At 44.9% G+C, this 27,904-nt stretch overlaps 1 protein-coding gene across 10 annotated transcripts in view; it reads right to left on the reverse strand.

The window, feature by feature from the left end:
- LOC116423912 (G-protein coupled receptor dmsr-1) overlaps positions 1-27,904 on the reverse strand; it is a 60,697-nt gene that overhangs the window by 12,204 nt on the left and 20,589 nt on the right. The window contains exons 1-4 of one of the 10 annotated variants that reach the window (XM_076369782.1): positions 27,381-27,429; positions 25,839-27,046; positions 8,634-9,405; positions 6,058-7,364 (exon numbers count right to left, since the gene is read on the reverse strand). In XM_076369782.1, coding sequence (XP_076225897.1) covers positions 6,058-6,650 — 593 coding nt within the window. In that variant the 5' untranslated portion in view covers positions 6,651-7,364; positions 8,634-9,405; positions 25,839-27,046; positions 27,381-27,429. Of the gene's footprint in view, positions 1-6,057; positions 7,365-8,633; positions 9,406-25,838; positions 27,430-27,904 lie in introns of those variants that run through there. The other 9 variants (XM_076369779.1, XM_076369778.1, XM_076369781.1 and 6 more) reach the window with 9 other exon arrangements.

Below are 27,904 nucleotides of genomic sequence, written 5' to 3' on the forward strand. Positions count from 1 at the left end.
CTCAGAAAGCCCTTTTTTGAATTAAAACATTAATTTTCTCAATTTTTCTTTTCTGGACTTAACTGCATCGGCTCCGGAGCGACTCAATTAATATAAATTAAAGAACGAGACCGCATCGTTTCAATATTCCACATACTAATACAAAATATATTTCACTCTTTCGCGAAACAATGGAATCACCAAACAGGTGAAATTCCCTCATTACCTCATTCCTCTTCCAGAATCATTCAAAACACAGCTAATGCTTCTATCACCAATGAAGCTGATTTAACACGCTGACTGAATAAGTCGCTCGAAATCTTAACACTAGAACTACAGCATTTAATACGATTACTATGCAATTCCTATAAAAATTGCAACAATAGATTATCTCCAGTTTCTTCAGGCATTCATTACAGTACTCAAACGAAATTATTTACTTTCAAAATCATTTCGAATATTCAATGCTTCGAAGATAGTTGCTAAACAAAAAGATCGAAACCAGCTATTTCGACTGGTACGGTAGTTCTAGTGTTAATAGGTCAACTCTTAGAGCTGCTTTAGAAAGATTTCACAAAGTGAAGTCTATCTATCAATCTCGCCAGTTGTAGCGTTAAATTCGAGTTGAAATAAGTTCCCAGGGGGAATGCCGGCCGCCCGGCGCAGGCCCGATCGTTCGGATCGAACGGCGGAACGCCGCTGTCCCGGAAATTGTTTATTCCCCGGGCGTTCGATCGAATTTACACGCAAACAATTCGCGCTCGGCAAAATTGAAAAACGCTCAAAGAACGTAAAGAAAGCGCAGGATCCCGCCGCGCGCTGGTATTCGATTCGAGCTGCGCCGTTTTCGCGAAAACAGCTGCCCGCGCTATTGCTTAACGTTGAACAATACACCACCGAACAATGGGGGTAATCTTACTAGCATCTGAATGGCATCCGAGTGTATTGAACACGCGTTGCCGCTGGAAGCTGCTTATCTTTCATTTCCGGTGCACGGACGACAGCGAGCGAGCTCGTTCGTTCCGTAAGTGGCAGTCGCCTTTCTAAGAACGCTTCTAATTCCTCTTGTCGACCCATTTCCAGACCAGTAACATAGTTCTACGTAATTTAAAGTCCTTTAGAAGAACATTGACTAGTTAATCATACATCGTTTAACACTAGAACCAGCAGACAGGTCAAAATGTTCCTGATTTCTGTATTGTACTTCAAAAGATAAATCCTAACAATCTTTTACAATACCGAATTCTATTGTATTGATTTTATATGATCCTATATTCTTTGTATTAATTTTTACAACATCGATAAGTTATCAAGCAAAAGATGTAGGGTAAGAGGTTAGGATGCACGGCGACTAACGGCCATTTTGTTCAAGCGCGCGTCCAAGCTGCTCGCACCGATAGCCGTGTTACGGTGTACATAACTGTTATTTACACGAGTCGGGGGAGCTAGAACCGAGCTAGCTCACGTGTGGCTTCTTTGTTACAGATAGGGATGTTACGTTTCAACGAGCTATCCGTTGATCAATGCGTCCTCCTAATCAGCAACCTGGAACCCGATCCCTTTCATTCGACGGGATTCGAGTCCTACAAAGGCCTCCGCACGGCGATGCGAACATCTCTGCGATCGACGGGTTCGAGTCTTCCCAGATTACACGGTGGACGTCGCGTTCGAACGAAACGCGAAACCGACTCGAACCCGTCGCTTATCGCCGCGTTCGAGTTGGTCGGGTCCGGCCGTCAAATATGTGCCCAGCTAACTACATAAGATCAAACGTTCCGTTTCTGGACGGCGTTACCCAAAGTTTCGTAAATATTGGACTATCCATTAATTACCCTGCTCGATCTCGTCCGAGCATTAATAATCAACTCTTCGACAAATTAGCTGCGGCCGTCGTCGAGAATCGGGGCCGGTGTTGACCCCGGGACAATAGCGACGCCAGCTGGACCTCATTAGCGCTGCGTCAGAAATCTAATTTCACGGTGATAGATCATCGATAGAGTGCGTCGCGAATCGCGCGCGATTGCGTTTTTTTTTATCATCGGAAATGATGGATCGGTCGCGTGTATAGACACTTTGTACGTCCTCTGTTTCGGCAACGTTAGCGAGCATCGTTAACGCTGCGCTATGAGTCTAAGGATTCTAGGTGACAACACTATCAGTTACAAGTTTCGCGGGTCCGTTAGATAATTATACGGTCCTCCGCACTGAGGAGTAATTGACTAGTTAGAGGAATCAAGCGTAGATCCCTTTTTCAATTGACCATTCATAAATTAACCCTTTGCACCAGGAGTTTTTCATTAGAAGTACTCAACAGTTTTAATCAAACACCAACGACACTCAAACTGACTTAACGAAAAATCGCACATAAATCGAGAAAGAAGCTGTTTTATTTTAATATTCTACATGTCGATGCACTGTGCACAGTTTAATATTAAATGTCAAACTCTGTAATTTTGCTGTGTCGAATCGAAAACTCTTTCCGCAAAATCTGAAAATCCATGGAGCTCTTGAATACTAACAATCGCGCAGCAATCTATGCGATAACCTAATCCTAAATCTACTTCCTCGTTATCTGAATAACGAGATTGTTCATTCAGTTTCCGTTTTCAAGCGTGAAAGCTCGGAGTCGCCATTACGGCGGCATCCGAGCGCGAAGGGTTAATTCTACTCCGTTGGCACCAGAAGTCTAACGACTCTCGATAACGAGAGGACCAACAAAAACTCTCGAGCATCCTCCACGGAATTACGTTCCCTTGATCCTCAGGGATGATGGATCGGAAGGTCGATCGCGCGATTTCCTTTTTTCCTGCCGGCCGACCGCCATTCTCTCCGGTTCAGTGATCAATTGAGCGGCGCGGCGACACGCGTCGGACAAAGCGGCGCGGATCGGAGACGTGGGAGTCCCCCGGTGTTTATTCCCGGCGCGGAATCGAGAAGGCGGCTGGCACCGAAGATGATATTCACCGGTGCTTAATAAAATCCGAAGGGTCCTCGAGGGAGGGCGGGCAATCAGCGCGCAATATCGCGAGCATCGCATCGGTGTAAACGCGATGCCCCGGTGGGGGTTGATTCGCGTTAAACGAACGCGAGGGACGAGTGACGAGCGCCGACGTTCAATTGTGAACGCGAAATATTGGTTATCGATGCGACAGCTTTCCTACGCGACTGCTTTTCTATTCGAGGGCGAAATAAAACGCTGAGGATGGACCGGGCCATCCTATTCCACGGCACGCGCGCGTGGTTCGACCGCGGTCGTTGATGCGCCTGTGGACAAAACCCGCGAATTCGACTATTCGCGTACTGAAAATTGAAGGATGCCTATGCGTTGCTGCGTAGTCTCTGCTATACAAAATTATTTTCATTTGAAAACCAATTCTGCGCGAATCAATTTCTCTATTTATGTAACGTTGGAATCGACGCGTAAAATATCCATTGTCATTTGAGAAACTGCATAATATCCTCGGAATTTAAAAGAAACAACCATATGTTTACATACACAGATAAATAGACACATAGATAGACTAATAATCAAATAGGCAAATACATATATAGTTGAATAGACAGATGTACATATAACCAAATTATCTCAAGCTTCTAATACCGCGATCGTTATGATCTCCAGAGAGTAGTTTCTCGACTCTAGCTAATTACTTCAACTCTGCTCCTCAACGAATACTTTCCAACTTCAGTTCGCAAAAAGTAGATCTTCGATTCCGCGCAAAATAAAGATTGCCGTATTCTAGTCGCGCTGGCCCAACGCCCGACAAGATGGCGGACAGCGTATCGCGTCTCGAGTGTCGCGGAGGCGATCCTTTCAACGCTCTTCCGCGAGTACGTCGTTAAACGAATCCCTTCACTCGTGAGATCAAGATACAGCAGAAGTTTCATGTTTTATTTAAGGGTCCTCCCCGGTTGACCTTTAATTGACGGCGTGGGCGATTCGGACCGACGGACGGAAACGGTTTCTGCCTTGACGCGTTGCTAGGAGCAAGAAGTCGTCGCGGAAATTAACTGGCCGTGGGCAACTGAATCGTGGTTTACTCGCAACCCCCTCGATTACACTTGTAAAAGTCCCAATGAAACTTGCGGAGTACGAGTTGTGAAGCGACGCTCCCTTCCATTCTCTCCTTTGACCTTTCCGTATTCTTCGAATCTACTTTACCCAATCACGTCTTTATTTTCTCGGCCATCAACTTACTCGGTTGACCTTTTCTAATAGTCGCTCAGAAGCTAATACGGTTAACTTCGGAAAAGAATCGATAGAATTAACGTAGAAGATATTAATACATTGGCTTCTAAAACTTTTATCAACTTTATCGGAGTATACAGTCTTTTTGTTACAGATAAGCTCTGTGACAATACACTATTATATGTTCCATTAAAATTGATGAGAATCAGGAAACATGAAAGGACTTAGCTTCCGAGCGACTCATACATTCGATCTCCATTTTGTTAGAGACGTTTTCCAACTCGAGAACAGTCAGGAGGATTGACAACTAGATTACAAGGCTATTTCAATAATACTTCAAATACACAGGCAAATGGAGAAACAGGGAAAAATGTCTATCCCTTTGAAACTCGCGATCTTCGAATTTCTGGTGCACATGGTAATTTATATTTCACTAGAAATTCTGATCCTTTTGCGACTTCGAACTCCTTAGCTTTCAGTCGCATACGATCCTTCATATTTTAGTGTCCACGCTTATACCAGTGTATCCAGTGGATAATTTTTCGTTTCGACCGTCAAAGCCTCGATGCGTTACACGAAACTTGATACCGAAGAGAACATTTGATTATTCCGCCGTCAGGGGCCGAAATTGTGACTGAAAGTCACCCCTCGAGTGCAAAGGGTTAATATCGGTCCAGACAGTGACACACGCCGGTGACCGGTCAGCAGGCGAGGTAATTAAGACCCGGCGAGTGTCACACTCGAGGGAGACCCCTGTGTATCTTTCTTCTTCCGCCGAGAGGAAGATTGCTTTCGTGTCGGTTTTAATGCTCGCCGACTGAAATTGGCCGGATAATCGATATCGAAGCATCGTGAGCCGGTTAAACGAACCCCGACAAGAAGGGAATCCGATTAAGTTACTTCCACGATCGAATTTTGCCCTCCGACTCGCGTATTTAACATTCACGCATGATTTCGTCCGAACCGCGTAACGGGCTTACGGTGTTCGACAGTTCCCACGGCGTGCGGTCTTTACCGACGCAAATCACTTTGTCCGATGCCGGGGCTTTTAGAGTCTCTGCGACACCCGGCGCGTCCAGATGCTGCGGCTTATTAATTATCGATACCGTTCGGCGAATCTACTTTTGGATAGGGCTCTTTGGCAACCGTGGACCTTTGGCTCTTTGACGAACTCGAGCGGTAGAGGTTTTAAACGGTTTCGAATTTTCGAATTTGTGAACGTTTGAACTTCCGAATTTTCAAGTTTTCGAATTTGTGAACGTTTGAATTTCTGAATTTTTAAATTTGTGAATTTTCGAGTTCTTCAGTTTCTCAATTTCCCAATCTCCCAATCTCCCAATTTCGCAATTTCCTAATTTCCCAATTTCCCAATTCCTCAATTTCCCAATTTTTTAATTTTCCACTCCCCCAAGTTCCCAATTTTCCAATCCCCCAATCTTTCAATTTCCTAATTTCCCAATTTACTATTTTCTCGATTTCCCAATGTCTCAATTTCCCAATCTTTCAATTTCCTAATTTCCCAATTTACTATTTTTTCGATTTCCCAATTTCCCAATCTCCCAATCTCCCAATCTCCCAAGTTCCCAGTTTTTTAATTTTCCAATCCCCCACTCTTTCAATTTCTTAATCTCCCAATCTCCCAATTTTCCAATCCCCCAATCCCCCAATCTCCCAATCTCCCAATTATCAAACCGTCAAACTTAGTCCACGTTCCAGCGAAACACCCACTAACTGCCCTTCCCCAACACCACATCGAGTAAACCGAACTCCCTCGTACCAGAAACCTCCCCAAAAGCCCACAGGACACGTCACCCAGAAACCCGCAGCCAGCGATTATCAGCCATCCAACCCCCTTCCCCTTCACCCAAAAAACCCTATTCTCCACTCACCTAATCGCGATGTACCTCCAAATCGCCAGAGTGAGCGTGATGGCGATGCTGATGGTGTGCAGTATGTGCGTGAAGTGCATGTGGAAGAGCACGAAGACGGCCCATCCGTAGGGGAAGACCTGTCTCTTGGGCAGCACGATGTACTTGTAAATGGCGAACGGTATGTACTCCAACATCACCAGCATGTCAGCGGTCGCCAGGCCGGTCAGTATCTTGTTGATAGGCGCGGTGACCATATTCTTCCTGGTGAGCACGACGATGTTCAGCATATTAGCCAGGGTGCCGAAGACGCAGACCATCAGCGCGACGTAGCCGTGGTAGTTCCGGTAGCCGACGGCCAGGTTCCTGACGGTGCCGTTGCAGTAGCAGCCGGTCGGCTCGCTGGCAGTTTTCTGCGCCGTCTGGTTGTCGTTGTCGAAGTAGTCGATCACGTACTTGATGTCCTCGTCGGTGATGTTGAACGTCCGGATCAGGTCGGTGTAATTGTCCAGCCGATTCATGGTCATGCGGCGCAGCAGGGACCTCAGTTGCAGCAGGGTTTCGTTCAGATGCACGTGGCGCCAGGTGTCCTCGTCGCGCGTGTGTCGCAGCATGGCACTGTGTCCGATGATTGCATCGTTATCCTCGCTCCATCAATTATTTCCCTCGGTTCTATTATTCCACTTTCGTCAATCTGCTTTCACATCTCCTCTGCACCTACCTCTGTCGCTTCCGCTCTTCAGAATCGTGGATTATTTATTCCAAAGCTCCATTAGAAATTCCACCCCAACACCGAATCTATATCACTTCACCACTAATTAGGTCTCAGTTCCGCATCCCCTTACAACGACCTAACCTTCACATTCCCGAACAACACTCAACATCCACTCCACGGATCTCAGAACAATCTCCAATCCTCTATTACGTCACTCGATCTTCCGCACTACAACCCCGAACAGTCCTCGACTTCCCTCTATTCCACCCTCAAGCGTTTTTTATCGCATCCGAGTTTCATAGGGTATTCCGCATCGATCCCCGTAACGTCCGATAACGATGCGAATCGTTCGATACACCGGGTCACGTTTTACGTGTCACTCAATCCCCACAAAATTGCATTCCCGATCGACTTCCTCAGGGTCGAGCGTTATTCCTCCCAACGGCGACGCGAGTGTCGCGAATCCTGAAGTTCGTCGCGACTTACGACGCTTGGGGGATGCGTTTCGTTGGACGCGCGGCGATTAAAGCGGAACAACCCTCGGAAGTTCTCCCCGACGACGAGAGAGCAGCTCCCCTTGGCCTCGAGCGCGCGTTCAAGGTGAACCCTAGACCTTGAAGAACACCGGCAACTTCAGCGTCGCCCCGAGGTCGCTCGTGTTTCCAGCTCGTTTCCCTCCGGCCGATCCGCGCCGAGGATTTATTACCGGGGATCCGTTCCCGCCGGTTAGAATCATTCCGCTCTACTTCGCGACCCGGAAGAATCCTCGCGACCCCCTACCCTCTCGCCTCCCGGAGATTGGACGGGAGACAGCCTGTTCCGCGGGCGAACCGCTTTTGATGTACGATATCGCTTTCGGTGATGCGGCTGGGAGCTATCCGCCGGAATAGTTCCGGAAGTACTTCGCTGTTTTGAGGCACGAATGTTCGGGGGAGGAATCTCGTTCGTTGGACTTTCTTGTTGTGGCCGTTTCTCGAGATGGAGGGAGGTTTAGTGCGGGTAGGGGGTCGAGTTGTTGATCGTTGTGTTGAACTGTGAGTGGCGATTTAGGACGATTTTGGAACGAGAAGGGGGAGATGGTAGTGTGAGAGTGGTAAGAGTTTGAGGTGTTGTTGGACGTTACGTTGTGTGAGTATCAACTTGATTCGTTTTGTTGGAGCATGCGAATTTGGGACAAGAATGGGAAAGATTGTAGAATTGCGTGAGTTGTAAGGGTTCGAGTTGTTGATCGTTATGTTGAACTATGAGTGTCGATTTAGTTTTGTTGAAGTATTTAGAACTAGTACAGGCAGATGGTAGTGTGAGAGTGATAAGAATTCGAGTTGTTATTGGATCGTTGCATGAGTATCAACTTGATTCGTTTTGTTGGAGCATGCGAATTTCGGACAAGAATGGAGAAAGATTGTAGAATTGCGTGAGTTGTAAGGGTTCAAATTGTTGATCGTTATGTTGAACTATGAGTGTCAATTTAATTTTGTTGAAGTATTTGGAACAAGAATGGAGAGAGATGGTAGTGTAAGAGTGGCAAGAGTTTGAGTTGTTGGATCGTCACGTTGAACGAGTATCAATTTAATTTCTCATGTTGAAGCATGCGTATTCGGAACAAGAGTGCCTTGGTTCGAGTTGTCTCTGGATTATGTTAAACTATGAATGTCAATTTAGTTTTGTCGTAGTACTAACAAGACTAGAAGGAGATCGTAGAATCGCGTGAGTGGCAAAAGTTCAAACACTCATTGTATCGCTACGTCGGAATACGAGTATCCGAAGCAAGAACAGAGAAAGATCGCAGCGTAATCGAAATTCAATCTGCCATCGAACTTTAACGTCCCGCCAACGCAGAAACGTTCAAACAAACAGAAGATCGTACTGCCATACAACTTACAGCACTTCAAACTCCCATCGAGCACCAAAGTTCACTCTAAAACCAAAATACAGACTTCTACCACCGCAAAATCGAACTACAAACCGTCTCACGCAACGCGATACAGCCGACTACAACTCCAAATAAAACACCATCAAATCTACCACCGAATTACACACTAATTACCGCACAAGTAATCCTACGCGTGAGATCACCGAACTAAATGAATCGTCGCACCGGTCCGAGCGTCTCCAATCAGCATCCAGCAGAAAGGGCCTCAATCAAACCCGAAGACAAACAGAGCTACATCCCCAGAAACCGCGGCGGCAATACCAAGCAACTTGTTGATTGGAATACGAGGGGGCGGGAAATCAGGTGCATTCTTCTGGAAACAACCCTCCGGCGTCCGTGCGTCCAGTTCATTCCTCGTCGGCCGAGGGACATCGAGGGCGAAAGGAATCGAGATCGTTTCCCTGGCTACCGATCTTCCTGACCCGCGATGCCGTCTGCCCTTCGCGGGGGATAATCCCTCGGGACACGATCGACGCGTCAGAGACAATTCCTGACGGATCGAGGCGCGTCCCCATTGTCCTGGAATCGATTCCGCAGCTCGACCTCGCGCCCTCGCCACGCAGGTGTGCGGGAGACCGTCTCTAGACGCCGAGCGTCCCCCTCTCTATCCAATCGGCTCGAGATTACGGTGTTTCGGGGTTGAACAGCCCCGCTGCGTATCCAGTTCCACGGCGCGCCGGGAAGTTCGCTGGGAACCTGGACTTCCCCTCTGGGACGGGACCTGGAAAAGATTGTTTACGTTCGATCAGCCTCTGTCGCGGGAAATACTAATAAGATATGGCGGACGGGGATGAGGCTCGCTACAGGTGGATCTCGATTGCTCGGGAGATTTATTCTCTGGTAGCTGATCTGCTTCGAGGGGACTCCGGCGGTTTCGTGATTTTTTGGTTCTTTTCGGTTCGGAGATCGAGGCTGGACCTCTGCGCTTTGCTCTCGGTTTAGAGGGATCGAGGGCAATTGTGATAAAAAGCTTGATTGCTCTGAGGACTCTGATGATGAGGGATTTTGATGAAACTTACGTAGAATAGTTGTCAAGGGAATGGACGAGTATGAGTTGAAATTTATTACAGTTGAGGGTTGCTAGTTTGTTTTTTTATAAATATGGAATTAGGGGTAGACGAGTAAGTTTCGTCGACATGCGTGTGCTGGTTGAAAAGGTTCTTGGTTGACTGATTATTTAACCCTTTGGCCTCTTAGTCGCCAATTTATTTGACACAGCAAAATTATAGAGTTTGACATTTAATATTAAACTTTGTACAATGCATTGACATGTGAAATATTGAAATAAAACAGCCTCTTTCTTTAATTTATGTGCGATTTCTCGTTAAGTCAGTTTGAAAGAATGAAAAATTTCTGGGGTGCGAAGGGTTAAGGGTCTACTGTTCGACAATGCAGTTGAATATACAACCAATCAAAACTATAGAACTGTAACGTAGTGAAATACTCAAAATAGTAGGTGTTTGCATTTTGGCGTAGAGGGTTTGATAAAGTAGAGCCGTAGATCTCTGCGCTTCGCGTTCGGCTCGGAGGATTTTGTAAAACAAACACCGCCGCATTTTGTTCTGGATTTAGAGGAAGCTGTAAAGTAGAAAGATATTTGTGTTTCATTTCGGATTTAAACGAGTATACAAACTAGAAGTATCGTCACTATGTTGTGTTTTTCGAAGATGTCATAGAACAGAAGCGCGGAAGTACGTGCTCCTTTTTGGATTTTCGCTGTTTCATGAAATAAAAACATGGAAGTTATTTTTTATTTCGGATATAGTCTTTCCCGCATACTCGCTAAAAGGCAACCGAGTCCTCTCCGCTCAAAGTAGCAGATTTTTCATTTAAAACCGGCAGCGTCGCTATTGTTCCACTCGAAATTCCGGGCTACACGCGGATTTTATAATCAGGTGGTTAAGAACGGCCCGCTTCTTCCATATATTCCGCGGAAAGCCTGTGTACCGAACGGTTGCGGGCGTACGCCTCGGGCTTCCGTGTTTTATTTTGCATTTACAGGGCTGCCGTGCGGTTATCGGAAAAAATTCGTTTCCTCTCCCGACACGGAAGTCCGTTTAATTAAAAAGCCGATATGGCTGCCGCGGCTCGCTCTGAAATTAGCAACGGCAGGATCGTTTCGGAGAAGAGAGATCTTAACGCTAGATTTACGGGACGAGACAATTGGACGCGTATTGAATTTTATTAACATTTTGGTTGATTGTCCCATTGGTCTACCTTCAAACTTCTGATTTATACTTTCTTACTTTCTTCTAATTGTGACTTTTAATATCAACGAATAATGTGATCTAATACTAATACAATTCTATAATTTCTAATACAAAATTAATATAATATTCTATATAATATTATATTATTATTCTAATATTTCTTTTATTCATGTTTGTGAGGTTTGGAGATAGAGACTGTTGTAATGGTTTTATATGCGATATAGAAACTATCTTTTGTCAATAGTTTGTATAGAGATGCGTTGTATATTGACAATAAACCTTTAGTTCGAACGAGTATTTCTCACTTTTCAATTCAAATAACATTGACATTGCTGTTTCGAATCGCGAAATCATCTGTCCAAGTTTCACGAAAAAGACAAAGGAATATATAAATTTAGAGTTGTGTTATTATTCATTTATATTAGAAATTATAGAATTGCATTAGTATTAATTTATGTTAGAAAATGCGAAGTATTTCTATCGAAAAGCTTCACAGCTCAAAAAGCTAGCAAAAGATATAATAATATAATTTACAAAAACACAACGTTTCGATAGCAGATCAATGATTTCCGCTGCGCCCTCGCGTGTTCGTTCGAAAATCGAAATAACCGGTTCCTCCGGTGGCCGATATTTTCGAAAATATTTCGTCGCGCGGTCCGTCCGTGATCCCATAGCGTTGACTTTCCGGAAAGCAAATAAAAATTCGGGGACAGTGGGACACGGAAGAAACGCTACGTGCCCGGCGGGCAGTTTCGCGCGACGTGTTCGGCAAAGGATTAATCCGTTTCGCCGACGGAATGCTTCCAATTTAGAATTCGCCCGTGGCGCGACCGTTCCGAAACTTTTAATTAAAAAGACCGCCGCGTCAAGACGACGAGAAAGAGACGAGTCCTTACGTCGGGAAAAATTGATGCGGAGTCTCTTCGAGCGTGAAATTGACGGGTGCGAGTTAGGGAATCGCTGAACGAGGAGGACATTTTAATTAATCGGCGACCCGTGAATGAAATGCTTTCGGTATTAACGTTAGATTTACGGACATTTGATGTAGTTTGTTCTATCGTTCTGTAGAATATCGGGAAATACCGAGAACTGGAAGTTCAGAGTTGTAAAATTATGGAAATTATAGAATTATGGTAGTAATTTATGTTAGAAAATTTAGTTGTGTTATTATTAATTTATATTAGGAATTATAGAATTGCATTAGTATTAAGTTATGTTAGAAGATGGAGAATTATGATATTATTTATATTAGAAATTATAGAATTATAGTAGTAATTTATGCTAGAAAATTTAGTTGTGTTATTATTCATTTATATTAGAAATGATAGAATTATATTGCTATTAATTTATGTTAGAAAACGCGAAGTATTTCCATCGAAAAGCTTCAGAGCTCAAAAGGCTAGCAAAAGATCTCCAAATCATGAAGTTGAAGCAGTAGTTCGACCCGACAATCAAAACTCCCCGTTTATCCGAGCAGTAATACGGAAACAGCTCGAAACCGTGCAGAGACAAAGTCACAAATGAATAGTCAGCCACACCTGCGTCCCGATACTCGGCGCGATTTCCCCAGTTCAGCTGAATCTTTGAAACAGACGCGGAACTAATATCCAATACTCGGCCGGGAAACTTACGCCAGCGAGCGAGGATGCCGAGCGAAGAGCCAAATCCTCCGGGATCCTTTTTTTCGCGGAGGTTTCCGCGTCGAAGGAACGGTGTATGAAGGAACTCGCCAGCGAAAAGGATAAACTTTCGAGCTGCACTCTCTTTGTCATCTATAAAAATGCCCCGGAATCCTTCCGTCGAAGAGAAGACTGAGCGGACTACCCGACTTCACGATATTTTTATGTTTAAACTTCTGAGCCGCTGGTTCTCTTCATAACGGGGCTGCTTTTGTCGGCTCTTCTCGGGACGAAGATTTACGGGGAGGGATCAGTCCCGGAGGTACATCGCTATACTTTTACTCGGAGGATGTTTGCATTCCTTCGGGGCGAAGACGCCGCCCCGTGCATACCTAATTAGATCCAGATTAATCTTAGACGTTCATTTGCACGCTCGGCGCCTTTGTTAACCCTTTGCGGTAAACTGTCTAATATCGCTGGACACATTCCATTGACGTTCTTGCAGTTGCAATTCACGTAGGAAATTGTTTTGAGATACTATACGTTGATTAATTTCAAAATATAATTTTTCATAAGCAAATAAATGAATTCGTTACAATTGTGTTCTTTTCATTTATTCGAATTGACTTATTTCGATTTATAAATTGGGTCTGTCTACTAGTTCTCTAATGGAATCAATGGACTGCAAAGGGTTAATGGTACCTGGAGCCTAGATTCACTTCGAACGAATGATTTACGATGGAAGAAATGTTATTTAATCGTGACTTGAAATAATAGAATGATAGCTAATTTTCAGAAAACTAAATTGTGATGGCAATTTTCAAGAAAAACTCAGATATATTGTTATGTAATATGTTTTAAATAGACAATCAATTCGAATCAAATTTTATATTTTCTTTAATACTATGGTAATTAGCAAAGTTGCATAGCTAAGTGTCTTCATATAAAAACGAGATTTCTCGTTACCAGTACGCAATGTAAGTAGTGATTATCAGTCGTTTTGCGAGGACTATAATCCAATGAATAATAATGAATAGCAACGAATAATAAATAAATACACTGGATAATTGCTACACTCATCGAGACCCATACGTTGCAATCATCCAGTGTTCGCTGTAATAATCAAGCATAATGTTACATTATCTTGTTAGTCGCGCCGTGCACGGCCCTGCAGTATTTTCTCGTCGGATATTCAGATTGCGTTTCCGGAACGATTAAATAATTGTTCACCGCAGTTGCTCACGGAGGCAAGAAGCAGCGGGATCGCGCATCGGACCGGAAATGGCGGCGCGCGTCAGTTAACAACATTCGCTGCATTATTCCATCGCTTTCCACGAGCGAAGGTGCGACTCGCAACGTTCCGCCGAAACGTTACGACGAACCCGCTCACTGGAAACACAAACGGAAGCAGTTCAATCTCGAGCATCCTCAAGATGGATGCGCGTTGCCCTCGCTTCCGACGAAATCCCTCGGAGCCGCCGCGCATTCGGAACGAGGAGTTACAAGCATGGAGCTCGATAACGGAAAATGTAACCCAACTCAAAATTCTGACTTCCACTCGGGTCTTCTCTGACCCTTCTTCCCGTTACAGAATGAAATCCATTTCTGAAGCTTGAACGAAATAATTTCTTAAGAGAACTTCGTAAACTCGATAAGAATGATAGGAATGTAAGAAATGTGAAATGCAGATGACAGAGTGGAATCTTAATTACTGATAGAATCTAGCGTCAAGGTTTCAAGAAGAGGAGCAACTTTTTGATGAGCTGAAGATGTGCAGTTTGAAGCGCAGACTATCAAAAATTCAGAATACTCTCCGAGGGCATCGAGTTTCAAGGATCACGGGAAGGAAGCAAGGTTTCGTTCAAGGAAATCAGAGAAGCTACGACGGCACGGTCGAGATTAAAAGAAGCTCCGAAGTTAGGAGACTAATCAGCCGGCTTAATAATACAATTTTAATGCCGACTTCGAGGCTACAGAGCGGGTCACGTTCATTCGCGCTCCCCGAATTTCCGTTGCGAGGCGGATGAAACTGTTTTCCCGCTGCGCCGGGAGCGCATTACTTCCCGAAGACGATGACTTTAATCCTCTTTTCTTCTCCAGAACAAAAGCGGCGCATTTTCACGCCAGAATTCAATGCGGAGGGGAACAAACGTGCTCGAGGGAAAGTGTTTGACGCATCAATGGCACAAATGGTTCGGCTTTTCCGCGGAGCCACTTCGAAATCCTCCTGTTGTACATTCAGCGGAATTCCTTTCAACTCGATACTCGATGTCTTTCTTTATAACTCGATGTAAACACTCGCGTTAATTTAATCGCGAACAAACGTAAGAGTTTTCGTAACGAAATCTCGCATTGAACAGTCGTTAAATTATAAGCATCTCGCGAAGCTTACGTCGTAGGTGTTAAATGTTATAACATTGCCACGCGTGAAGGATAATTGTTTCGCGCAGACCTTTTCAGTAAGGAAATTGATGAGTTCCAATGGATTACCAGCGAAACGCACCATTATTTTCTCGGTAATGCAGACAAAGCACCAAACGAGGCGAAGCAGATTAACCGACGCGTCTCGTTTAAGTATTTTATAAGGCTGTTCGACGGAACGCGAATTTATGTGCTCCCAGAACAACCCGCGAAACATAACTCTCGTAATTAGTATGGTCGATCGCGGACGGTAGTTTACATGAAACTTTAATTCGTGACAAATCGACCGCTTAATCTTGTTACGCGGTAGAGCGCGCGGCTCGCGGCCGGCGGGGCCGTTCCCGAGCCGCCATCTTGACGCTAAAGGAAACACCGCGAGGCACGTGATCTCGTTCCCGCGCGAAACAACCGACCGCCTCTTTCTCAGCGTTCTTTTTCGTGAGTTTACGTTATTCAGTAGGAAATGGTCGACTGATAATTGCAGAGAAATTAAACCAGTCGCGTTTCCATTTGCATTCGCTCGTTTCTCGGCGATCGAAAGGGTCCCGAAGCTTCTAAATTCCTCCCAGCAAGTTTAAAGCGGCCGAATTTTCCGTGGCGACGTTGAAGTCAATTTAAACGGCAGTGGCTGTACGAAAGTTAACGGTCGGCAGACAGAAGTTCCGTTTAACCGGATTGAACGGCTCCCGGAAGCGTTCGCGAATTCGATTCCTGGCGTGCGATCGAGCACGTCGGCCATTTCACGGTCGTCGGACGACAGATTCACCGCGAGAAACTTCGCCGGCGGGAAACTTCGGAGATTCCGGTTTTTATAGTCGGTAATGTGCAGCGAAACAGGAGTCCGAACTTCAATCCCGAATATCCCTTTAAGGAAATTGCTCGATGGCGAACGAGGACCAACGGAGTCTCTTGTATTTTATATAAAAGTTTTAATCCCGGCGAACTTCCGCGAAGTTATCCATCTTTATTTTCTCCCGCGGAGAGTCCGAGGAGAGCCCGGGGCTCGTGGATCTGATAAATCCTTATCCAATTTTTCATGTCTCGGACAAAACGTCCACTTAGAGTCGGCAACGGAAGTATCCGAACAGCGTGGCAGCAGATAAATTGTCATTAAAACAATAGTGCACCGTATATTGCTATTTATTGCGATAAGTTCCGTTCGTGGTAGGTGTACAGATACACGCAATAAAATTAAGAGAAACATTTAGCAACGTTCAAAGAAATTATGGAACATATGGCTAATCTCGCGTAACGTTTGAACACTTTCGTTGCCGACCGCAGCCGCGAACGTTCTCGAATATCGTGAATACTTTATATTCGAGGCAAGACACGTCGGGAACGGGAAATGTTTGCAGCAACTGTGGGAAGTATTTGAACATTCCGCAGTGTCTCTAAACATCAGCCTCCTACGCGTAAAACGGGAACGACGATCGAAGCGTTCGGAGTTCCCTCGCATTCCGCTCGTCATTTTCGACCGAACGCGAATCCTTTCGAGCGTCGAAGGAAAAAACGCTAGCGCACCCGTCGATCGTGCGCAAACAAACTGAAAATAACAACCGTGCTTCCCCCAGAGGTGATTTAATCGTTACATTTAACATTTCGTTGCTGTTTTCAACGGCGCACGACGCTTTTTTGCGCGTCGCGATCACGGCGAGCTTTCCTAGAGAATTTCACCCCTTCTGTGAAGTTTTTTGGACAAATAGTTCTCTGCCGACACGTTAGCTGCGTTTCGTAACGTGATCGCCGCGATTTTTTGGACTTTGTATACACAGCCGCGGCGTGGGCAAAAAGAATTTACTTCCATGAAACGTGACGTTCGCAAATTCCACCATTGACCATTCGCTCGTGGCGTGTCGCTTCGTAATATAAAGTATTCCACCAGCGTTTCGCTATTTCCCCGTTTTACATTTCTGTCCCACTTTGTGTATTCAGCTTACAACTTAGCTTCTATTCGTAATATCCTTATTCTCTGTTATTAAATTGCAGAATATTTATAAGCTTCTATTGGATACGAGCTATTTATTTATATTCCCTGAATTTCACTAATATTTCGTGAATCCGAGAAGTCCGTGAAGTCCGAGACGCCATTTTGTCGGCCCCACCATCTTGGACACGCAATGCGGTTTCCAGCGCGACCTCGCGCTTAATTTTTCGCTCGCAAATTATCGGGGGTCGGTTATTGCGATGCTCGCACGTCAGAATATTTTAAACAGAGCAAACAACTCATTTAATTTAATGTGCTTAACAATGCAACGGTCGAGCTGCCATCCTGATTCTCCTAGAAATTCGAGACGCCATTTTGTCGGACCATCTTGGACACGCAATGCGGTTTCCAGCGCGACCTCGCGCTTAATTTTTCGCTCGCAAATTATCGGGGGTCGGTTATTGCGATGCTCGGACGTCAGAATATTTCAAACAGAGCAAGCAAATCATTTAATTTACAAACGTTCCTCTCGGACACGCACGCATTACTTTCGCGAGTTAATAATCAACGCCGGAAGAGACCCCGCCGTCGACGAACGCGGCGAGAGACAAACAGAATAAACGTGTTTACGATGAGAACCTAACGAAATATGAGGTTCGCGCAAAATTGCGCGCCGCTCCATGGATCGTTCGGCGGATGGTTTAAGGTCGATTAATATCGGATATCCGGTACACTGCTGGCTAATGGAGTCGCAGCGTTTCGCGCGCCCGCAACATATATTCGCCCGAAAACGAAAATACATTATGCGCTCCGAATTATTCACGACTTCCGAAGAAATCCGTTTTACATAGCGTCATTGCGATTCGATTGATGAAGCCGCCATTTGTCTAGACCGTTAATCGCCCAATTGAATCGGATAATCAGAGATCTAATCTACTTACGATCTGGTTCGGCGTAAGGCAAACGTTTAACCCTTTGTGGTCTTACGCCGACACAACATTCCAAGTTGATACTTGAAATCGAAAGCTGAGAGTGGATGACTTAACACTTAACCGGATTTCACTTAGCAACGTATTGCCTTTTATTCTGTTTATCTTTTCTTTCGTTATTTGGTCAGTCTTGTGGGATTATTTGCAATGTATCAAACGCGGTTCTTGTTTTTGCAAAATAGTTTCTAACCGAATTGAATGAGTTGCATTGAAGATAATGAAGGAGGTTGTATAAAATTTTAGTATCGAATAAGATATATAATTCAACGTTGTATCGTTGCTGGAATTTCCGCGTCTGAAATTCAAGCACAAATGAATTTTTGTCTGAAATGTATCTGGATGTTTGCGTGTTATTCCCAGCAGGAATGTTGTGTTCGAGCGGAATTTGAACGGGGCGCAGTAACAATTTCGGGTTCGATCGGATAATGTAAATGGACCTTTATGGAGTGTTCAAGGGGACTGCTGCTTCGGCTGAAGCCATTGTCGCGGACCCGGGCTGAAATATGGCCAAAGGTAACCCTCGGTGACAGCGGGACATTACAGTGTTTCGATAAGGCCTCGATATTTGGCTGTTGAAACGATGATCGATCGACGGCCGTGCATTCATTCTGCACGTGGCTACTTTGACAAATTCAACGGGGTCTGTAGTTGAACACACCGGCCGAACCGATGCAGTCTGCGATCGATATGCTTGCCGTCTAACGTCGATGCATATAAATTGGGACGAAAATGTTGTCTATGATCATCCAAGTTTACTGTACTCGCTGATTCCCCTTCCTCGTTCCTTGATCGTGTTATTTAGCGACAACAGTAGATCGTGCAGTGAGCAATTCTTAGCTATAAAATGGTTTCCTCGAGTATTTCTTAAGTAATTTACTGGAATTAACGATTAATGACAACCGATAACGCAAAATAACGTTAGGTTCGATTGAATTGGATAGACGTTTACACTTGTTATTAATCGATAAATAATAAGATATTCCGAAATGACTATGCATCTTATGCAAGAGATGAGCAAACCCTTCGAAATCGAATTCTCAAATTGTAATGTAGCCGATGTTCGATGTAAGTTTTCAGTCTAACGCTACATCCTTTCCAATCTTCACGATTACTTATTATTTCCGATATTTATTTTTATCTTCCATTATATCACCAATATCCCGCGATATTCCGTGTAAACAGCATATCGCATAGCCATTCTACGTCAACGCGTTCCATCGTTCGATTCCGACTTTGCATTATTTATCGTTTCGCACAATGGGCGAAACAAAGTGTCAGTTATAAATCATTCAATAGGGAATCCCGGATTCCGTAAACATGGCCGATCCGTGAAACGTTCGAGCGGGAGGCAATAAAATTCAAACGCGGAGCCGTCGACGCGGAAAATGGAGGATTCGGGGCAAAATGGCGGCCGCTAACCTCGTTCCGTCTCCGGAAAAGTGTTTCAACCGCGGAGAGTTCGGGAGTTTATAAAGGATCTGTCCACCGTTCATACGTTCGGGCTACCACTTCTCGACAAATTAAAGTTCCCCTTCGAGGGAACGACTCGCCGCGAAGTTAGCGTCACACTGCCGGAAGTTCAGCGGAAATCTGCGGTGTCGGCGAACGACGTCGGTCAAGTTTAAAAGCTTCCGCCGGTGATTTCCACCGACAGATTCGAATGTTTCTTTCTGTTTCTACCCAACTGGGACCAGTTTCCTCGGACTCGCCGAGATACGAATCATTCTCTACATACCGAGTGGATCTTATGAATTGCGCACTGCTGGACGAGGCGCTCTTGACAGCTGCGTTTGAATAATCTCCGGAAATAAATCGACCTTATTAATTAGAGAGAATCTTTGGGCAAAGCTGTGCTGAATTAACACTACGGACGTCTATTGTACGGTTTAATCTATTACTCCTGGAATTGAAATTTGTCGTAGATCTTGGAAATTAGCGGTTTGAAAATAAATTAGGGTATATATTCGCGTAAGTGACAAAATGACTGTCGATCGTTTTGTGTAGGAATCACCGATATCTTCGAAGCATCGAATATTCGAAATGATTTTGAAAATGAATAGCTTCAGAAGAAACTGAAAATAATCTATTGTTACAGTTTTTATAGGAATCGCGTATTAATCGTATTAAATGCTCTAGTTCTAGTGTTAAGGGACTATCATTTAAACAAAGCTATTTTATATCAATATTTCGCGCATCGATGCATCGTAGAAAACCTGCTGTTATATACAACACTTTGCAATCTCGTATAAAATCGAATGACGACTAAGTGTCGTCTCTCGGCTGCAAAGGGTTAATCTTTCCATCACGGCGTATCTCGGTGTCGAAATGATTCCAGTTGATTCCGGTGTCCGTGGGCACGATTACGATCCAGCGTAACAAGTCCCCAATTAGAATTTACGACTGTCGCGGCCGGGACAGCCGGGCCAGGAAAGTCGAACGTCGTCCCGGCGAGCGCAGACGGCGGATAAATTATTCATAGGGCCGCGCGCAGACGTGGTCAGTGGCACAAGGGCGTAAGCTCCGTTCGTTTCGAGTGTTTTACATCCCCGGGCTCTATGATCCCCATGAAAGTAACGTTTCGCGTGCAACTGTTCGCGACGAGAGGCGAATCTCGGCTGACGTAGCAAACGACGAGGACACGTGCAATTTTACTTTAGAGAATTATTGTAGGATCAAACCCCGAGGCTTCAACTTTGTTGGATACTACTGTAGGATTTTGTATGTTTATACTGTGTAGGAGGGGTGTAATGAGCAATACTTTCTGGGTTTTAACTCTTTGCGGATGAAGATTCTTCGAAATATACAAAACCTTCAGCGTATGAAGCTAAATTATATATTAATTCAGTTTGCGAAGTCGATTCTTCGATCATTTCACGGTAGCAGCGTTACCTTTATGATAGTGTCACTGTTTTACGTGATTCGTTAGTGTTGCTATTTCACGTTACTGTTAGCATCACCATTGCGTGCGCATTACTTCGCTAATATCGGTTTCACGCTATTAATATCGCTGTTTACCGTCAACGCGGCGATTCGAGAGTTTCCTACGCGTTTCCTCAGCGAACCAATCGGAGGTACCAGTGAATACCTACTTTCCACGAGCATCTACTAAAGGTTAGCTGTACCATTATTCACGCGTCTAAAACGTGTTGTTCGTTATCGCTCCCGACGAATGACCATTCGCCATTCTGCTCCCACGTAATTCTTCCAATTCTCCAGCAGTTGCATTTAAATGTTCCAATTCCATTCGTCCCTATCTGCAACGGTTTTCTTCGTTCCGAAAGACACGAAGCTTACATCGATCAGTGTAACCCATTTACCACGCGCCCGTCAGCGAACCCATTCTTTGCCGACCCAATGGGACAGTAAAACTATAAACTTTGATATTCAATGTTGAACCTTGTATAATGCTTCGATATGAAATCTTGTAACAAAGTAGCTTCGTCCTTCAATGAAATCTTGATTTCCTTCGAGTTAGTTTCAAAGAATACACTCTTCGTCTCGTCAGAAAATGTGAAACGTTTCTAGTGAGAAACTTCCGAGTGCAGAGGGTTGATACAATTATCACGATTTTTTGATCACTCACAATGGATCGCAGAATTATTCGAATATCACTACAGATTTCCCGATTACTCGTGATCATTCCCAATTATTTACAGCTTAAATATTTGAATAACCGAACGCGAACGCAAATCGGATAATCAGGTTTGCTTAAATGAACGTTGGTATGTTCCCGATATTTATTTATAAATCAACGCTAACGGTTCCGGCACTTCAAACGAAACGAATAATAATGAATTTATCAACGCAAGTGCTCCAGTGCAAACATAGGCGAGAGAACGGCCGAAAATCGAAAAGCCGATTAGTCGGGCAATAAATCAATCGGTATAAAACGAGCGAAAGAAGTCGCAGAATTTCCGATTGAACTTTGAGACCGGTCCTGCTGCTTCTAATGGCAAACGAGCCAATATCATCGCCAGCACACTGCGAAAGCACACACAGACACGCGTGTTTCTTATACAAAGAATTCCAATCAACAGTGGCATGAAAATTGCCCGAAATTTCGTTGCAGTTCGAATAAACAGCGGAAAAAGGGGAATCGCCGGTTTCGAGCTCTTTGCTGACGCGCCCGAAGAAAAATGAAAGAAAAATAGGAAACGTTCTCTCGCCCTGTCCCTGGAAGATCGCGAATATTGGATCCGATGGAGGATGTAAAACGCTCGATTTCAAAGGGAATCACGCGGTGAAAGGAACTCCTGATTGGATCGTCGCGCGTGTCGAATCAATCACGCCCGGGGCGGAGGGTAATCCACCGCGACGCACGGCGCGGCTGCTTGCGGACGGCGCCCAAAGTTTGACTGACGCGTAACGAGAATTCATCATACTCCTTGCTCTAAAATGATTTTCATTGGAAAACACAAATTTTATGCGAATAAATCGCATTTCTCTACCACTGAGACCAGACAATCAGAATAACGCGTTCCTGCTTTCATTTCGCAATTATTGAAGATAACAGATGTTTCTGAGGAATATTTAAGAGATCGATTTCACAGCGTGCAAACTGAATTATAAATCAACTGAAGACTCGAGAGGTCAAGTTTCTATAGAGGAATTTTAGAGTCGGTTTAACTGCTCGTTTAGTGTTAATTGGATTGACACGCGAAATATCCATCGTCCCTCGTTAATTGCAAGTGTAGCTGGCGTTGGATGACACTGGTCAACATCAGTGATGCCGAACAACATTGCTGACCGAACTTTGTAGACGCAACGGCCGTCTACTGGCGACGACAGCAGTTGCAAGGAACCTGGCACTCTCGCCTGAGTGGTCGGATTCGAAGGCGCCGGCCTGATTGGCCGAGGCGCTGCGCCCACCAATCAGGTTACGCGGCGAAGAGCGCGAAGACTCGATTCCTGGCCTGTAATTGGATTCCTCGGGGCGACAGTCTCCGCCCTATGACGTCACGAGTGCCAGGTTCCCAGCGACTGACGGTGTTGAAATTTTCATTTGGAAATGAAACGTCGTGTCTTCCGAAGATCGAGTGCCGGATAGCCCCGAACAGCTCGCGAACAATGAAGCTCGCCGAGTCTTCGGTGGAGTGGAGGCTGAATCCGGGAAACGGAAGTATTAAGCGGGGAACAGATTTCGGAGGGTTGCTTCGAGGGTGACGTTAATGGATATCGATGGAACAATTTATTGGACCCGCCGAAAAGTCTTCCCGTAATTTTCCTACGAAGTTCGCCGGTAACCTGATTTCCCTCGATCGTGACCAATTCCGCCGGAGAACTTTCCGCCATCTGCAGTTATTTATTTGGAATGTTTATTAATGCGCGGGTTGGAACAGGGTATTGCATTCTATTCATTTCAATTGTACCGTGTAGTAATGGAGTTAAGTATTATTTGGTGCGGGTGAATTGTATTAATGCGTCGATTGCATTGTGTTTATTGTGTGATTTTAATTGATCGGTTAATTGTGTATATGTGTGTTGTATTATATCGCAGCAGTGAAATAAAGTGGAATACATTTTTTGGAATAACAAGGTAATAAGATTAGATATAATTGCAACAGAAGGTGGAATATAATTGTTACGGATTCGATTATTTCGGGAAGAAAATTCAATCTTTCCTCGATTCTACTGGCTGATTTAAGTAAATATTTCCTTTTGTTTCGCGACACTTCCCTCGGCAGAGTTATCGTTTTGTTATTTCGAGTAACGAATAAGCCGCAGAGAAAACCAGTCGCCAATCTCCCTTTGAACAACCACCAGCGTTGCAGTCGTAAAATGAACCGAGTGAAGAGCTGCCGTATAACTGATACGATACCGCGGCTTAATTTCAAATTATTTTTCTAAAGCTCCTCCCTCGGTGACAAAAACAGACGCGAAATATTGACAGATAAACCGCGGAAGTCGCGGAGACGTGTACACTTACATTTTCCCGAATTTGCATAATATAAAGTTCCATTTCCCACGTGAAAATGGTTTCGGTTAATTAAACCTAGGCCGAGTCTGCAGTGAATATTAATAACGATCGCATTCTGTCAACGTTTCAAGAGGACTTCTCATATGAATATTTATTTATTCATCTATTTATCTATATATATTATGTTCCTCAAGTGTATACATTACACCGATAAAATAAAAACACCAATAGTTGATCAATCAAGGACAACGTTTGAGAATTCGTGAACGGTCGCTGCGACGCGTTAATCGGCGCATCCGGTCGCGCTGACCGAAACTTCATCGGAAACGATCATATGAAAAAAAGAAATTGAACGAGCGACGCCAGTTAAACCGGATAAATCGTCACAGGATGAAAACCGAAGACGGCAATGCAATTTTTGCGCGCGCTGCGCGAAAATTCAATTACACGGGCTTCGCGTTGCCCGCGCAATCCCGCGATCGACGCGCGTTCCGCGTTATATTTCGCGGAACTATTTAGTAGGATTAATTGTCAAAGCGGCGGGATAAACCTGTCGGGCACGGTTCTGCTCGCGACGGATTTGTTTTAATAAAATTCAACGTTCGCGCCTCTCCATCGACGGGAATCCCGTTCCGCGGGTCGTCCCGCTGTCGTCGTTAAATCGACTCTAAGTTAATTAAATCGAATGATTATTATTCGCTCGATTGAACGCCGGTTGTTCGACAACTTTTCTGTATTTTGAATAACGTTATAACAATAACGGGCAACAATAACAAGAGAATTCGATCGAATAATTTCACATCGTATCCGTTTCGTTTCGTGCATTTTGCTGCCTCGGCGCTAGGTTTACTGTTATTATTATTTATTATCTGAAAGCATCGATGATTTACACGATGGCAACGAGAGGTTCGAGAGTAGACAATTGAAGGCAGCGAACAGACATTCGAGTACTCGCATCGTTGAAAATCGCGTGTGTCGAGTGTCACGTGTAACGTTCGTCGAACTGACGCCGATCAACCGACGCGCATTGAAACCCAGCGTTTATAATGCCGACCGGTAGGCCGTTAATGAAAAACGGAGAAAGTTGCGGAACGCTCCGCACGAATTTATGAGCGAACTTCCGGAGGAATGTAACGCGGAATTTACCTCCGCCGAGTGTCGCCTTTCACGCTTTAACAATCGATCTCGCCTGTCGCCGCTATTGATCTCAATTTATTCACGCTTTGCTTCGCTTTAACGTGTCACTGTTAATGGCGGACAGCCGTTTTTAATAACGCCACTCGATATTTCCGCGGTGCCCGTAGACTCGGCGCGGAATATCTTTCTTTGCCGTTACCCGATATTTTTGCGACGTTGGAACCTCTCCATTTAGGAATTATCCACTGTTTTCATTCGATCACGTCCGATTACATATTCAATAATTCCGCAACAGCTACGGACACGATGCAAAATAGGTTTCCCTCGAAGATCCGATATTTATACAATCTTTAATAAACACGGCTAGCTATTTTTCTTTTCCTCCGAAAGATATCTGTGGACCGTCCGTTGCAGCGAATCTGGCACTCGTGACGTCATAGGGCGGAGACTGTCGCCCCGAGGAATCCAATTACAGGTCAGGAATCGAGTCTTCGCGCTCTTCGCCGCGTAACCTGATTGGTGGGCGCAGCGCCTCGGCCAATCAGGCGAGCGCCTTCGAATCCCACCACTCAGGCGAGAGTGCCAGGTTCCCTGCAACTGCTGTCGTCGCCAGTAGACGGCCATTGCGTCTAGAAAGTTCGGTCAGCAATGTTGTACGGCATCACTGATGTTGACCAGTGTCATCCAACGCCAGCGACACTTGCAATTATCGAGGGACAATGGATACTTCGCGTGTCAATCCAATTATAACACTAAACGAGCAGTTCAATTGACTCTTTAAAATTCCCCTATAGAAACTTGAAGAGCGCGTCTCTCGAGACTGCGTGAGCATATCGGAATCAAAAATTCCTGAGGGTGCGCCTTCTAGTCTGGCCAATCGGACGGAAGCGCCAGGTTCCCTGCAACGACGATACACGCGAACGCGTTGAATACTCACCGGCACGTTAATCCTTCAGCGCCGGCGATCGTCCATCGACGGTTCGAACAATAGCGCGCCGGCAGAGTTGACGAGTCGGCTTTCATTCACTTGTTGAACCATTCGCGACGGCCATTGTCAGCGCTCGCGGAGCTTCGACGCGAAAACACGGGAATCGCGTAACAATCGCTGTCTTTCGCAAGAGTAATGGATTACTAAGCAACAGGTTACACGCTGTTGCCGGAAGCCCGAGGCTTTAGGAAACGGCCATCATCCCCTACCGCCGCCAACCCCCTTGCACTCGACAGTTTTTCACTGGATATTCAATATTCTCCGACGAGGTACACGCGGCGTCGTTGGAAATGAATTCCTCGAGAAATCGCGCGCGAATTAAGGACGGAGGTATTTCCCTTGAAATTTATATTAAAAATTGATTGAGCTTCGACGGAATATTTCAGATTGCGCGCAGTAATATTTGTAATAGTAGAATTTAATATCGATATCGAATCTACGTTAATTGGCTGTGTATCTTTGAGAACGTGTATTGGAAAACACTGAAGTGAACTGAATGAGTGAAGTCAGATCTAAGCGAGCTTAGACGCAATTAATGTCAATAATCAAATTTTTCAACAGTAGTCAAGGAAGTTTTTTGCTGACTATTCGACATTCCGAGGGAATCAAATCATCGTATTCAGAATTCTAAGTCGCAAGCAAGTGATACAATTGCTTAAACAGCAAGAGATCGGCACGTAGCTTCTTTCTCCTATTATTTAAGCAACCGATGTATAATTTATGCATATTTCAAATCCATATTAAATCTCAGACTTCATTTCTCTATCGAATCATGTGGCCAGAGAGCTGTTCGAGTGCAAAGTACCGATTCGAAGACGAAGCTGCTTAAACGCGATTCCCAGGAGTCGAGACTCGAAATCGTCACTCACACCGTTACCGTTGCATTCGTGGAATCGCGACGATCTAGAACGGATTACCAGAACCGTGAATGCCTGCACACCTTTAGCTTCTACCGCGTACCAGCTACTACAGCTTCCCACTACAGATACCAGAGACTCGTCATCGTTGCACACCCAGCGCGCAACTCGTCCTGAATCTTCCAAGAACTACGCGTTCCTCGAATCACTCGCGGAATTCGTACGATTTAAGAAGTGTCCCGTACACACACGAGTCCAAGAATTCGCGGCACGACGCGTTCGTCGATGGATCGCACAGGCCTGTTGCTAACGAAGGATGGAAACAGTTAGGATATCGGTGTGGAACCAATTACGGAGAACCGAAATGAAGTCAACTTAGTCTATCGATTTCGGATCTAGATCTTCGGAAGTATATCAGTCCTATGACTGTTGTGTATCCGAAAGAACCGAAGTACAGAAAAGAAAACTAAGTTGAGAATAATTTTAGAAACATAATAAAATCGGTATAGCTTAATAACAATTGCAACTTTCTGCCGGTTCTCTATAATTGTTCCAACGCGAACCGATACGTAACAGTTCGAAAGAGTTTATCGTCGGAGTGTTTTCGATCGCTGGACAGTCGGCAACAGGTTACCGTGCGAACCGGAGCCGTACAAATGGCGCGCGTCGGGCACGGTTTGGTGGTCACGGGGTTACTGGTGAAAATTCACGAGGATCCTTCCGTCGTCCCCTCCCTCATCCCGGCGTGTCCTTTGCTCCTCTCCGCCGGGAAGGAGCCTGCGCGATGACTGCGCTTCAACGACGCCCCAGCATCCGCGCTCACAATTAGACGGGCCCTATTTCTTCCACCGGGGGGAAATCCTTTGTCACTGCGACGACGCTCCGCGTGTTGATTGATGCACTTACCTTGCGAGGGCGGGATGGTTATTTTGTTTTTAATTAGAAACTAACCCGTTGCAGTCGTTAATGTCGAGTGTAGTAACTGTGATACCGTGGACACTTAGATCGCGATCGTAAGTAATGATATCGGTGATTAACCCGTTGCAATCGTTAATGTCAGGTGTAATGACTATGGTACCATGAATAATTAGGAAGATCACAATCATAATTAACCCGTTGCAATCGTTAATGTCAGGTCTAATAACTATAATATCAGGA

This window comes from Nomia melanderi, chromosome 8, assembly GCF_051020985.1.
Source record: "Nomia melanderi isolate GNS246 chromosome 8, iyNomMela1, whole genome shotgun sequence".
Classification (NCBI taxonomy): domain Eukaryota; kingdom Metazoa; phylum Arthropoda; class Insecta; order Hymenoptera; family Halictidae; genus Nomia; species Nomia melanderi.